The following is a 14,161-nucleotide window of genomic DNA, read 5'->3' as shown; positions in this document are numbered from 1 at the left end:
CTATAGTAAGACTTATCACAGCTAAATGAAATCACTGAGCTAACATCACTAGGGTCAATTTTCTTTAGGATGTGACAAAATCAGATTATGTCCCTAGAGAACACCTCCAATAAAATGTCTCAACCAAGTCTACAGGGTTAGTGTATGTACATAAACTATATTTCCGGAACATGTCCTTGAAATTGAGCCTATATCATGATTGCCAAGTGACAAACCTGGCACTGTTAATTGGCTTTAATTTCTTTCTCTTCTATGACATACTGTTTTCACAATTTTCAGATTGGGGACTAACCCATTAATGTCTACAGAATAAGGGTATTAATCAAAAGTTCAACACAAGAAGCAAGGGATTCATTTTAAAATTCTGCTGAAGTTGGAAGTGAGGCAGAACAATAAAACCCCAGACAAAAATGACCATAGTTAGTCTTCACTATTCAAAAGGAAAACTAGCCCTGGAGAGATTTTTGAGGGGGGGAAGGCTAGTTCCCAGAAAAGGTACTATTGGGAAAAGCACATTTCAATTTTCTGACAAATACAGTAAAATATCAAATTTTCATTGTCTGTGGTCAGGAAAAAATGATAGCAGTCTCTAGAAGAATCGTAATTTTAAGCTCCATGTGTCCCTGTTTGAGTCTCTTGTGAGCAGTTAGACTCAGCCTTAAATTCTCCAGTAAATTTATCTAGATGGCCTATTATTCACTTCACGGCATGTACCATTGCATTTTCTTGCCATATTTTACTCTACAGCCTCTTCAATTACAGTGACAGAAAGCACAGAATTGTTTCTTTAAAATAAGTCCCAGTACGTGTACACAAATGATCGTGTTGGTATTATCTATGAAAGCCAATAAGTGGAAACAATCTGAAAGGATTTTTAAACTGTGGGGTATTTATATACCAAGACAAGTATTCAGGAACGAAAAAAAAATGCAACATCAATGTCTCTTTAAAATATGCAAGATGAGAGGGTTACAAGAGATCACAAATACTATGATTCCATTTATATGAAATGTCCAGAATAAGCAAATCCTCAGAAAATAGAAAAGTAGATTATTAGGATAGGGTAATTAAATGATTCTAAATGTGGGTACTGATAATTGTACGACTTTATAAATATAATAATATTCAATGAGTTATGCACTTTAATTGGGTGGATTGTATGGCATGTTGAATTATACTGCAACAAAGCAATCACAAACGTTCTGTATTAAAAATAACTCTTCGAGTCACAAAATATATTTCTCTACAAACCAATAAATTTGACTGTCCTTTCCTACTAGGGAGGAATCAAGTTTAACCTATGTACAATAAAAGAAAAATGATATGTAAATGCCTACATAATTATCTCTATAAATACTACTCAATATTTTCAGATGATGAATTTTAAAAGGAACCTAAAAGCAAACTCTGGAAAACATGCATGTCTAGGTTAATCCAAGCAATTTAAATCTTTTACAAACTAATAGACGACCTAAACAGGAATATTAGAGCTGTTGAAATTGTAACATGAGAAAAAAATCCATCAGGGAACAGAAAAACTCAGCGTTCACACACTTATTTACCCAACACATATTTCTTCACCCGGTACTACAGAGATTTCCTTTTGGTGTGAGATATTGTATTGTACTGGTGTAGTGACAGTCCTTACACTAACTAAATGGGGATTATCTTCATTGCTATGGCTAAAAGGACATTTTTTTTGGAGGGAGGGGGTTACAACCTGCAGTGTTTGGGACACCATGTGTTATCGTATCACTCTGCCCCAAAGACAGATTTTATCTATCTTTGCAACCTTTGAAATTATAGTCTTTTGTAACTGGGCACCTGCAATTACAGTTAAGGACCAGGTGGTCCTTGATCTCCTCTTCCTAGGTTTTTTAGTTCCTCTGAGACCATGACCATCCTTAACCCAGTTCAGGCTAATCTAAATATCAGGCCTTCCTTTCCAAGTTTCCATCAGCCACAGGCTTGGCAAACAGAAATTTTTGCTAAGTACCAACCCACTGATACAGCAATCACTTATCCTAATATTTCAATGTCAGAAAAGGAGTCAAATGTTGTATACCTTAATTTTCTGTTGAGATGAAATCTATACCCTGTACTTTTGCTATAAGAAGGAGAAATGGCTTCACTGTGTCAATTCTGAGAAAATAATTTCATCTTCAGTTTTATATCATGGACTAGGGAGAGACCTGTCTTTGCTTCTAAGAAGAGTCTAGAGTGGTTGTGACAGGAGCAATAGTTACTATACAGTTGGGTAGAAGTCTTCAAAATGATAAGGGAATGGAGTTAGGTCAAAGTGCTGCAATGTATGCACAGGACCACATGTTGGGGGACCACTAGGGATGCATCCCCAAGGATAAAAGACAACTGTAGAGAAAATTATTTCTATCAAGTTATTGATGGAAATTTTGGTTGGTATTTTGATTGAAAAATCTATGTCCTAACTGGAACATTCTATGAAAGAGCACAACATATTTTCTTTGACCACAGGAGAAGACTTATAAGCTACCTTTAGGTTTTCCAGTCCGTATCACTGTGTTCTCTGGCTTTATAGGGCTTTACTACATTAGAAAATCAAAAGATTTTTTTTGAGAGTAATCCAGTTTTATTCTACACAAAACCAAGTAAAGACACCACAGCTTCCTGATACTGATACACCCTGATACTCTCAGAAAGACAATGTCTAGGAATTTGACCTGTAGTAGATAACACTGATCTTCTTGTCTAGCTTTCAAAGTTGATTACAGCTATGAATTTCTTACCAAAATGTGCCCTACCCAACATTACACATGAGCTGAGGCCAAATATATATATATATATATTTATATATAATATGTATATATGCAAATGTATACATATATATTTGACCTCAGCTCATATATATACAGGTATGTGTATATACACATATGTAACACTGGGTTAAACAAAGCAAACTGTATTTCTTCTAGACTTCTCAGTACAAATGACAACTAATTATGACTTTCTAGTACAGAGGTTTGCAAGACTTCTATTTACTTGAAATCATTTTTCTTGGAGTAAAGTAAGTAAAGGCCCTCCCGTTGATCACCGATTTGCTCGAGCGGGCCCAGTAACGTCTCCATTGGAGACTTTGTTGTTACTGTGTCTGGCATATCGAATACTCTTGGTAGCTTGCCGGGCTCTCCAAGAAGGGCGGAGGAATCGAACTCGGGTCGGCCATGTTGGCTGCGTGCAAGGCAAACGCCCTACCGCTGTGCTATTCTGCAGAACATATAATTATCAACTGTGACCTTTATTTCTTTGGTCTTTAATATTAAGCTTTCCAGAACTATCAAAGGCCACTAGAAACATACATAAATTTCCTTTGGTCTATGTTATAAAAATATTGATCAGGACACTTGCAAGTCTAATATTATTTAGGAGCACAGGAACCCAGGCTCCCTTCCTTGCTAGCAGTATATTTATAATTTCTTTTTGCTGTTTTTCTTTAGAACCAGGTAAATTACAGTGTTTCTAAAAAGCATGCTATTTTTATGCATCATTTTGAGATAAATATATCATATTTCCTTGTATCCCTCTGGCTGCAGGGAAGCTCAGATTAATTGAAGTTCAGTGATATCAAGTATGCTAATCCCTACAACAGTGATTTACTATTTATATTGCAGCAATCTATTGCTATCCTTTTTTTTTGCAAATTCTTTTTGGAAAGTGAATACATAAAATCAATATAGGAAATTTCCACTGGTGTGTCCTTGTGCAAACAGAATTCAGTATATCTGATATGCAGTTCTTTATCCATTGGCATTTGCAAACTGGTAGTGTTTCCTGTGAGCACCATTGTTTTGTTTACAAAGTATTATCTCCTAGTTTGCAGGTTAAACACTTATCACCTAGCTCCTTCCTTTTCCTTCTCCCTGGACTTAATGACCTTCTAATTTCTCCACCCTTTTCTTTCACCTGCTCAAGGCATCCTTAGTTCAGAATTTAGACATCTTTCAATGAGCAACATATCCACTATTCTTCTGACAACCTCCAAGGCTTTTTCTCCCTGCCTCTGGTTATTTTTTCAATCTTCTCTCAATAATCCTTTACTGTTTACAGGTTAAAAACCCAAGCTCCTTCATATGTATAATGTGAAAGTCCTTTAAAATTGAAGATTTCACTTACCATTGTACTACTCTCCTATTTTCCTAATTCTGGGATATAGTACTTTGTTATTCAGTGCTCCCTCAGCCTAGAAAACTCATCTGGTATTCAGCCTTCAAGTCTTCTTGTCAACATTTCTCAAATTCCTCAAGCAGAATCATTCACCTCTGTCCCCAGATCACTTAACACTGATTAGTTTACATGTTTCATATATATATTTTATTAAATTCTGGGCTTCACGGGGTAAGAACCAGATTTATTCATTTTTGTAGTCCTGGCTATTTAAAAAGCATATTAAGCATTCACTACCTCTCTGCTGAACTGAATGGATTATATCCACAGGCCTGAAATTAAACGAAAGTTACAACTACAATCAATCTGACTGTGGCCGAATGATCTGATAATGAAAATAAGATGGAGGATGAGGGTCTTCACACAAAATCTAAAGAGAAATTGAAGTTTAAGAATTTTAGGGTTTTTATCCTGCCTGTTCCAGAGAGATGGTAGCTATACTTCAGCTCTCTTGCAGTATGAAACGGTCCTTAAAACTATCAATGGCTTCTGTCAAGAGTGTAAGCTCACCAGACAACAGTGTGACTTTCATTTTGATTTCCCAAACATCAGATTCAACAAAGAGGCCCCTGCAAAGGAAGGACAACTCTAGTCTCTTAAATCTAAGGGATTTAGTGTTTAGGCACAAGCTCCAGGCTAGTTCTAAAGTGGCTTAAGGTAATGTCAGTACATTAAAAAAAATGACAAGCTAAAGAAAGAACTAGAGTGAAGGGAGAAATCAATCGTTATTCTAGATGATCTATCCACTTTCATGTATTGGCCGGTCACCTTTAGACTTCAGTTAACTGTGGATAAACTGAGCCTCTGGCTTATGGGAACTCCTACTCATGTACCTATCCTCCCTGTCTGAGTAGAGCTCGGGTGGTTGACTCTTGCAAAACTTATTGAATGCAATGTGCATTTCCTACAGCTTCTTTTTACATGGCAGCCTCTCTCCCTATAAAAGATCTTGGCTGACTTACATGGAAAAACTAGTTTCTTTCATCTAAAATGGCTCTTGAGGCTTCTATGAAGATGGAGCATGGATACCCACTTTCATTAAATTTCTCAGACTACTCTCCCACCCCTAAATACAAATTAAAAACGGATAGACTTGCTATGAGAATCTGATTATTCCTTGCTAATGATTTCTATTGGACATCTGACATTTATTCTGCTACATTCCCCACCTGCCATGAGGTCTTCAGAGACAGTCCTTTTTATCATTTCTGACAAACCTCTGTCCAAGTGCCCTTAACTCTTCCTGCTTCCTCTGGGAGAATGTTCCAATTATCCCTAAGCTTACCTGACTTTTTATGGTATATTCCTCCAGCTTGTGAAGATGGCCAGAGTGAATAGCCTACCGCAGTAGGTGAAATAGCCCTAACCAACCATCACAGATGCATTTGCACACAGAGTATTTTAAAAGGGTACCATACCGGAGAAACCCAAGGTAGAAGCTTTCAAAATTGGGAACACTAGTGTTGCAGCAAGGGTAGAGAAAGACCATAGTGTATCAGATGAGTATCGACTTTCCCTTATGACTTGGGAACAATATAACTCATTCACTAGTGCAGAATGATATTTCATCTCTCATAAAAGGCTACCTTTTCATTGCTAGATTCATATTTAGAATTGTACTTTTCTCTCTGTTTTGAGAAAACATGTTTTCTCTTCAGCTCTCAGAGAGGAAGCACACATTACCTATCTGCCAGAGTTCTGCCAAGCCAGTGTTCCTGGCAACAACTCTCCCTAAATGAATTCACACAGGTTCGGACGACCACTCACAGAGTGAATGTCTGTCTTTAACTCATACTCTCTTGTAAGCTTCCAAGTTTCACTTCTGACTCTCAGACACTTACTTACAGTGAGTATGTCATTGGGACATCAACATCCAAATTCAACAGCTCCGCCTCCTCTAAACATGACTCATCTTTCTCATTCTAAGAGGTCAAATTTTAAGCAGAACCAGCTCTTTGCTGGGTTCCAATGTTACCTCCCATTTGATGTCCCACTTCTCATTTTGTAGTCCATGTCTCACTGCACACAGCAGCTTGAGTGATGCAGAGAAAAGGGGTACTCTAAGAACAGGGTTCACGCTCCTTGGTGGGGGTCGTGCTTGTATGCAGGCTGGCTTGCTCTACCTGTTGAGGAGGTACCAACTCCTCAGTGGTTACTCCTGGTGGTGCTCGGGGGAACCTATGGGATGCCAGGGATCCAACCTGGGTCGGCTGCCTGAAAAGCAAATGCCCTACCCATTGTACTATTGCCCCGACCCACAACCTGCCCAGTTTTATCTTCACCTTGGCTCTTGCCTCATCCTAATCTGACAGTCACACAAAGACCAAAAGAAGGAGCATGGAACCAAGGTGTTTGGAGACCAGAAGATTCAAAAGTACTAGTATCAAGCCCAACATCACATCATGCTGGAGTTATGAACATGAGAACCCAGTGTTACCAGTATTGTTAACAGAAGAGTATAAATTCAAAATTTAAAAAATAAGCATAAAAATTAATAAAGTCACCACGACACTTATTCAGTGGTCTGTCTTTGAAAGCAATATTAATACTCTTGTATAAACACTGGATGAATAAAAATAAGCAACAGAAAACTCCAACTTAGGTTTCCAAATGCCAGATCACCCAATCAGACATGTGCAAGGTACAGAGTAGGTACCAAGAATTTGCATTGTTCCCCACTGCCATCTACTAACAAGTTTAACTTTAGACTTCATAGTGAATTATGTTAGTATTTATTTACCTTCATTCTAGTCTTAGGAAGAGTATAATCAATTTGCTATGCAGGTAACGGAATAACAATGAGTATCAGTCTCTCTCACAAAGAGAGACTGATACTTCCCTTTCATACGTAGGATCCTACCTAAAATGTCAGAGCAATTCTTAGTTCATTTAGACAGCAAAAGGAAAATACACCAGGATTTGATGTTACAGATTTAAATCACAAGATTGCAGGCTCTAATCTATGCAGGAAAATAAAAGCACACATTAAGTTGGCAATGCTAAGAGCACACAATGAAGCATATTCTCAACATCCAACTAGTCTCCACCAAATAAAGATGATTTCAAATTACCTGTGGTATGAGGAAAAGATATTATGCAGAAGTGAAGCATTAAAGACTGCACACTCACTAGTCACGCGAATTTATGAGCAACAGTAGTGGTATAATTCAGAGTGAGATTTAGTTTTCACTCTAACATACAGGGACTGGGATTTGGAAAATGAATTTTTAACATTCTCAATTTATGACAAAGCAATGCCTGGTGCTAATCAAAGAAGTATGGGAGAGGGTAGTATTTTTTTAAGGGCAGTATTTTGAAAAGCAAGCAAAATAAAAGCTTTTGACAGTCTTTCTCCATGAAAGAGTAGCTGTAAAAAATATTTTCAGGCAGGAATACATGCATGAGTGCCACAATTAAAATTCAGCTTCATTTCCATTCATTAATTTATTCGACAACTATTTATTGACTTCTACATGAAACAATCAGGAGAAATGCAATTCTAATGACAGAGATAAGAAAGGCACTGTGGAAACACTTCTAAATTAGCCATTCTCTATTTTCCAAGGGGACTCTGGGGAGGTGTCATGAATATGAATAATTAGCAGATTTCAATAACACATCTAGTCAAGAATGGGGACCTCCAAGCCTCTGTGCTAAATGTCATTTGGAGATAAGTCGTAGGTGCAGAACAATGGCACGCAAAATATGCACGGATATAAAGTACATATCCAAAGGACAAGGGACAATTTCCATTTTAAATATCATTTTCCATTTTTTTTCCAAAACATGCTTGCATCTGTCTGAGTATACAGCCGGCTTGGCAGGCGCCAAGACAGAGAAATCTCATGACCTCTTGGGTTCCTGCTGAGCAAACAGTGGATTAAAGGCTCCTTAAGCACCACTGAATTCAAGGCCATGAAGGTAAATCTATGGCTCTGAAGTGCTTTGAGCAGAATTACATGAAGACGAAAAAAGACAGAACCTAGGAAATCAGAGAGCCTATTTTCAGGAAGAAAGCCCTGTGGAAACATTTTTTGAGATCTGTTAGGAAGTAACAAGTAGAGGGAGAAAGAATCAAGCTCATTTTGAAGACCAAGAGAGCTTACAGAAATACGTGCACCAACACTTGATTCTTCACTTCGGAATGCTAAGCAGCCCTGGTATAATTCTTTTTTCTTTCAGAGCATAAGCCACTACCTTCTTGGGATTTGGGATAGCTTTCCGAATAAAGTGGTTATCACAATTCTTTGCGTAAATGAAACAGTTTATTCTTGACTAGTCCTTAAAAATACTCCCTCAAGTTCAAATCAAGTACCTTTCAGGCAATATGTCACTGTTTTACGTAAGTGATACTATATCTAAATATCATTTACATAGAATGACCTTTTAATAAGTCTTTGGAGTAAGGAAAACGTTGCCCTTCTGAGTGAGGAAAAATGGACTTGCACTTGGTTTTGTCACCAGCTGATCAATGGGTCAAACCATTTAAACCTTCCTGAAAATGCATTTTCCTATTTATCTTCACTACAGAGATTTTAGGAAGATTGAATGACCACCCCCCAAAATAGTAAAGTGCTCTTAAAATAACAATCATATACAAATGGTAGTTCTCAGTGCTCAAGAAATATGGAAGGAAGGAGTCTGCTAACAGCAAAGGAGAGAAACCATGACCAATGAGATAAAGGGAGGTGGGGAATGGATACTCTGCTGGAGGGAGTGGTGTTGCAACAACACATGCTTGAAACTCTACCATTATCATTAATCATGGTGCCTCAAATATAAAACTTTAAAAAACTACAGAAAAAAAACACATTATCAAACACCAATAATCTTACAGTATAAAAATACTTTTATTCCTAGGTAACATCAAGTTCTATTTATATCAGCCCCAACGCCATCCCCTGCCCATTGACATACTTAAAAATTTAAATTCTATGGATGTTAATAATGCTTCTAAATGAAAGAGAGGGAAATTTGTTTTCTACCATCATCTTCACTGCCAAATAGTCTCAATGCTCCCTCCCCCATGGTATGCCTGTGTTTTCCTTGCTATTTTCTCACTTAGGTTTTTTTAATCACAGTTCCTGCTTACTCACACTATGCTGCGTATCAAAGATGATGGGAGGGCGGGCATTAAAAAGGTACAGAGACAGGCTGGGAAATAGCTCAAAGAGCTGGAGCACAAGCTCTGTGAGAGCCCCAGGTTTGAAATTCAGAATTCCTCGGAGTGTCCCTCTGGACAAAACAAAAGAAAAACGAAGACACGGTCCTTGTCCCAAAGAGTCACTATCTGTTAGTAAATGTCATTAAAAATAATTGATAAAAAGGCAAACTGCCAAGTAGTTCTCTGAGAAAGGGCCAGCGTGTTCTGAGAATGCAGACAAAAGATAGATTATATCCAAATGCAGGAATATAACTGAGCTCTGTGTGGAAAATTATTTGCAGGAAGGCACTGTCAGATACAGGTCAACGAGGAAAGAGGTTAGCACTAGACTGAGAAGCAAGCTTGAACTTGACCCAGAAAGTGAATGCGAACAGGGTGTATTCATAAATAGTATCTACAACAGCATGGTCAGAACACAGGTACAAAGAGGAGATAAAGTTGTAAAAGGGAGGTTATGGGAAAACTATGAAAGGTTATAAATGCCCAGATGAGAGACTGAATTTTTTGAAGTAGGAAAACTGAAGGAAGAATGTGGTGATGGTTCTTGGTTCTGGGAAAAGTCAGAATGGAGGATTTATTGGAGGGGTAGGAAAGAGACTAAAGGGAAGCCAACTGAATAAGTAGTTCTGGCCACAGGTCAGAGGTATTAAGAGCTAGAGAAAGGGCAGTACAGCAGCAGAAGCCAAGGATGAATGGCAGTTTGCTTTTTCATCTTGAAGTGACATACTCCCTGAGGGCACTGGTCTCAGACATACTGTGTTGCTCAGATTAAGAGGTCTTGATGCCTTGGGCTAAACCAAAGAGATGAAAGTACTCAAGTCCCACAAATTCCAGCAATGTCTCCTTTAAAGACTCGCCTGGTGGCATTTGTCTAAAGAAGGCACACTGGGTTAGAAGTGATCATGTACAAAAGCCTTTCTTAACTTCTTGTGATACAGCAAATGTAATACAAAAAGTGCAAGTCGAATGATTTGCATTATCCTGACACTACACAATATCCCAGAGTTTTACATCTTTGTCCTCTCTGCGGTCACTGTGAATTTCCGTTAGCCTTTTGCTTCTCTTATTTGTACTTTTACATGTGAATCTTTCTCAGGTGATGAGTGACAACTGGAATCAACGCCCTGATCTGCTGTGACAATGACCATAAAGGATTTCTGTATTTGACGGAGAAAATCAGGATGAACTAATATGTTTCCAAACATAACCAAGCCAATAAACCTACTTTCTTAAATACTTAGACATATATACAGCCCGACACATATACACATTATATCATTATAAAAATTAAATGACCTACTTCGTTCTTAAATTCTATTCTCAAATATGAAACCAAAGCCTCTGGAACACATGTAACAAATCAAATACCGCCATCAGTATTAATTCCACTCACCCCTAAAATATGAGTTCTTAATTGCACTATTACATTTATGTTCTTCTTTCAGGTGACAAAAGAATCTGTAAATGGAGCTAAACAGATTATTGTAGAAAACAATTTAGACATAGAATGACTCTAAGATTCCTGGCACTTTTCTATGTGTGCATGTGGATGCACTCTGCATACCAATGACAAATCTAGAAATAAAACTCACCTGTTTTCCTCCTCAAGATCTGCTAGGATTCTCTCTAGCTCCCCTCTTTCCTCACTCTCTAAGGAAATCAAGATCTGGGCAGGACTACGAGGCTGGCTCAGGGGGGAGTCCTGGTTCAAACTTTGGCAGTAATGCTGGATTAACAAATGTTCATCATCTCTGGAAAATAAAATCAAAGGTTTTGGTTTTTGCCCCCCTTATTTGGCTTTGGGGGTCAGGGACTCAGGTGTGTACTTAAAAATAGAAACATTTATTTGCTCTTAACAATTACCCTTTTTCCTGCTTCTAAATACATTTGGATATGGTCGGGTTGAAAACTGGTCTACCAAACTTGAGACAATTCAGTGTTTCTTGCTCAAGTGTTTAGTAGACTCGGATTGGCCTATTTACATGGGTAAATGAGTGGCAGAACTACAGAAATACTGGGACTCTATGCTGACAGCTGAAGCAATAGTTAATAAATATTAAAAGGCATAATAATGACTGTATAATGTTTGTTACTAAGCCTGTCAAGAAAATCTGTTGAATATTACTGATACTGACCAGGAAAATTACTGCAACCCTTAAAATAAGAGTAACTGTCTCTTAAATGGGAGACAGTATAACTGAAAAGCATTATGCTGATAAGCTAGTTTGAAGTAATAAAAACCATAAAGGCAGGACTGAATTAATAGTGAAATTACAGACAAATTATATAATTTGATTATAGTTTAAATGGGAACACAAAAACTGGACCCAAAAAAAGGTAAATAATTTTTTAAAAAATTAACTCACTGCTAGAGGCAGCTTTGAAGGATTAATCTTGAGGAACAAAAAGGCAAACGGGTTGGGGATTTGGCTTAGTGATAGAGCACCTGCATTGCATGCATAAGGCCCTGGGTTGAACGCCTGTAACACACATACACATGCACACACACAAAAGTATTATTTTGGGAGGTAGATGCATTTTTTCCTTGAAACTAGGATTTTTCTAACACAAGGAGAAATTATCTTCTAAATATATTGCTCCTGAAAAGCCTGTGTGCTTCCAAGTTATAAGAACTTCATTCTGTTCTTCATGAGAGGTTACAGCACTTTGCTTCTGGCTAGATATCATTAAAATGATATATTCGCATTCCCTTTTTCACACCCACTTAATTTCCTTTTCTCATCTCCATGCCTTCCGAGTTGGGGAAAAAAAAACACAAGATTTTAGGGTAAAATCCTCCCGATTTAAAAGACTTTGGTCTGTCAACTCAGATAACTGGTTGAGAAATGATAAGTTGAACAAAAATAATTATTGGGTATTAAAAGCAAATATTTAAGTGAAGTCAACCAATAAACCACTAACCACTTCCCCCAACTTACCCCTAAATTATCATGATTTTACCACACAACACTGGGTCAAAGTGCATGTCCTCTAAATGAGTTAAAACTATATTTCCTTTAAAAGAAAACTGAAAGCACTTTTACTGCCTACCTAATTTACTGTCTTTCTACCCAAATTTTGAAGTTTTACTGCTAGAACTTCCCATTCTTAATGACATCTAGTTCTAACTAAACCACTCTTTTTCTTAGGCAGTTGCCATTGTTACACACCTAGAACTAGCATTCCTTTGCAAGTGGTAGAGCTTCTAACACCTTTCTGTGATCCAAAGAAGCAATTCATTCAGTTTATTTACCTTTGATTGATTCTTTCATCACATCCTTTTCTGTCAAAGTATTTCCTGTACAGTAAATACTCTTAACACTTTTTTTTACCATAGCTGAGAACGCAACAAGCTTTGTTGAGTTTTCATTGAGTGTTCACTTGATTCTTTATTGTTATGTATCAGATGAGATAACTAATTCTCATGTCTTGAATAACCAGTTATGTATACATGCTCCTTTGATACGACTACTCTCGGCCAAGTCCTCCTAATTGCTCTTTTCTCATCAGAGTGTGACCTTGGGCCACCACACCAAGTACATGTGACAAATGAACCATTCTTCCTCTTGTTTAGCTCTTCTGTGACAGAGGTGCAATAACCATAACTTCTCGAACTAAAAGCGTCATTTGATTTTGACTAGATTTGCTCTCTCTTAATTACCAATTCAGTGAGTGTATCCTTAGTTTTCCCTTCTTACTAGCTTCTAAATCTGCTCTCTTTCCCTCAGGCCATATCTCCATTTATGGCAATATTCCCCATGCTCCTTATTGTGACTATGTAGAATATTTCTCTAGTCATGTTCTCTATGAGCTTGAGTAGTATACTCTCTCCTCCTTTTTTAGTTTGACTTAAGAGCTGGCTATTACCCAACTAAGAAACTATGACCTAAACCTATACACTCTCTTATGAAAGCTTTAATAAAACTGCCTTACTTTAACTCATAATGATGCTACGTCCAAAAAAAAATCTATGACTTCAGATCGCTGAAGGAAGATGGCCAAGCAGTCTACTGTGTGGGAAGATCAGGGTAAATATCCTGGGATTCTATTTCCACTGTCCATGAGTGGAAAAACATACTATTCATCCTCTACTTTAAAACTAATATACATTTCCTTTAAGTATCTGTAGGGTTTGGTCAAAAATTAAACATTTAAAATGACTGAAGAATTTGGGACTCCATAATCTGGTATGATATGGTATTAGATCAGAATCAGGAATACTGTTTTTGCTAATTGGAATCCCAATCATGCCAGAATTGGGGTGAGCTCATTCTCTGTCAGACTGTTGAAAGTTAAAGGGAAAAATGTTAACAGAATGGCTCTTTGAAAGATCGAATGAATATAATGCTTACCCTATCTGCTGTACTATCCTACCTCTAAATCCCTCAAAGCAATTTCATGGTCAGGAACATTTTGTAAAAAGAGATGGGATACTTACATGCTCTCATTAGGAGAGATGCTATCATTTAGATAAGATCCATTGCTGTTTTCCATTTCTGCTAGCCTGATAAAAAACGTAAAAGCTCATTAAAACTTATGTGACTTCTTAGAATCTATTCAAGACCTAATCGAACATTCCTGAAAACTAAAGGATAAATCATGTCAAGAGGAAAAAGGAATCCTTCAAACTAAAGGATGAGTGTGCTGGCCTAGCCGTTTGAGACAGTGAGTGGTAGACCACAGCTAGTTAGTAGCTTCACATTTATGCTATAAATTCTAAGGGAAGTTGTAATTCATGGCTGTTTCTTTCTTCAGTGATCGATCTCCCTTTTGCTGAGAACAGGCCTTTGTTTTCAG

At 37.5% G+C, this 14,161-nt stretch overlaps 1 protein-coding gene across 7 annotated transcripts in view; it reads right to left on the bottom strand.

Annotated features, from left to right (window-relative positions):
* DMD (dystrophin) overlaps positions 1–14,161 on the bottom strand; it is a 2,292,284-nt gene that overhangs the window by 36,690 nt on the left and 2,241,433 nt on the right. For 6 of the 7 annotated variants that reach the window (XM_056131284.1, XM_056131278.1, XM_056131282.1 and 3 more), the window contains 2 exons: positions 13,803–13,868; positions 10,957–11,115 (listed from right to left, as the gene is read on the bottom strand). The exons of the other annotated variant lie outside the window; for it this stretch is intronic. In XM_056131284.1, the coding sequence (XP_055987259.1) occupies positions 10,957–11,115; positions 13,803–13,868 (225 nt within the window). The remainder of the gene's footprint in view (positions 1–10,956; positions 11,116–13,802; positions 13,869–14,161) is intronic. 7 annotated transcript variants of the gene reach the window in all.

Source organism: Sorex fumeus, unplaced genomic scaffold (genome assembly GCF_029834395.1).
Source record: "Sorex fumeus unplaced genomic scaffold, SorFum_2.1 ptg000086l, whole genome shotgun sequence".
Lineage (NCBI taxonomy): Eukaryota > Metazoa > Chordata > Mammalia > Eulipotyphla > Soricidae > Sorex > Sorex fumeus.
The sequence above is the reverse complement of the archived record's forward strand: the minus strand, read 5'-3'. Positions and strand labels throughout refer to the sequence as shown.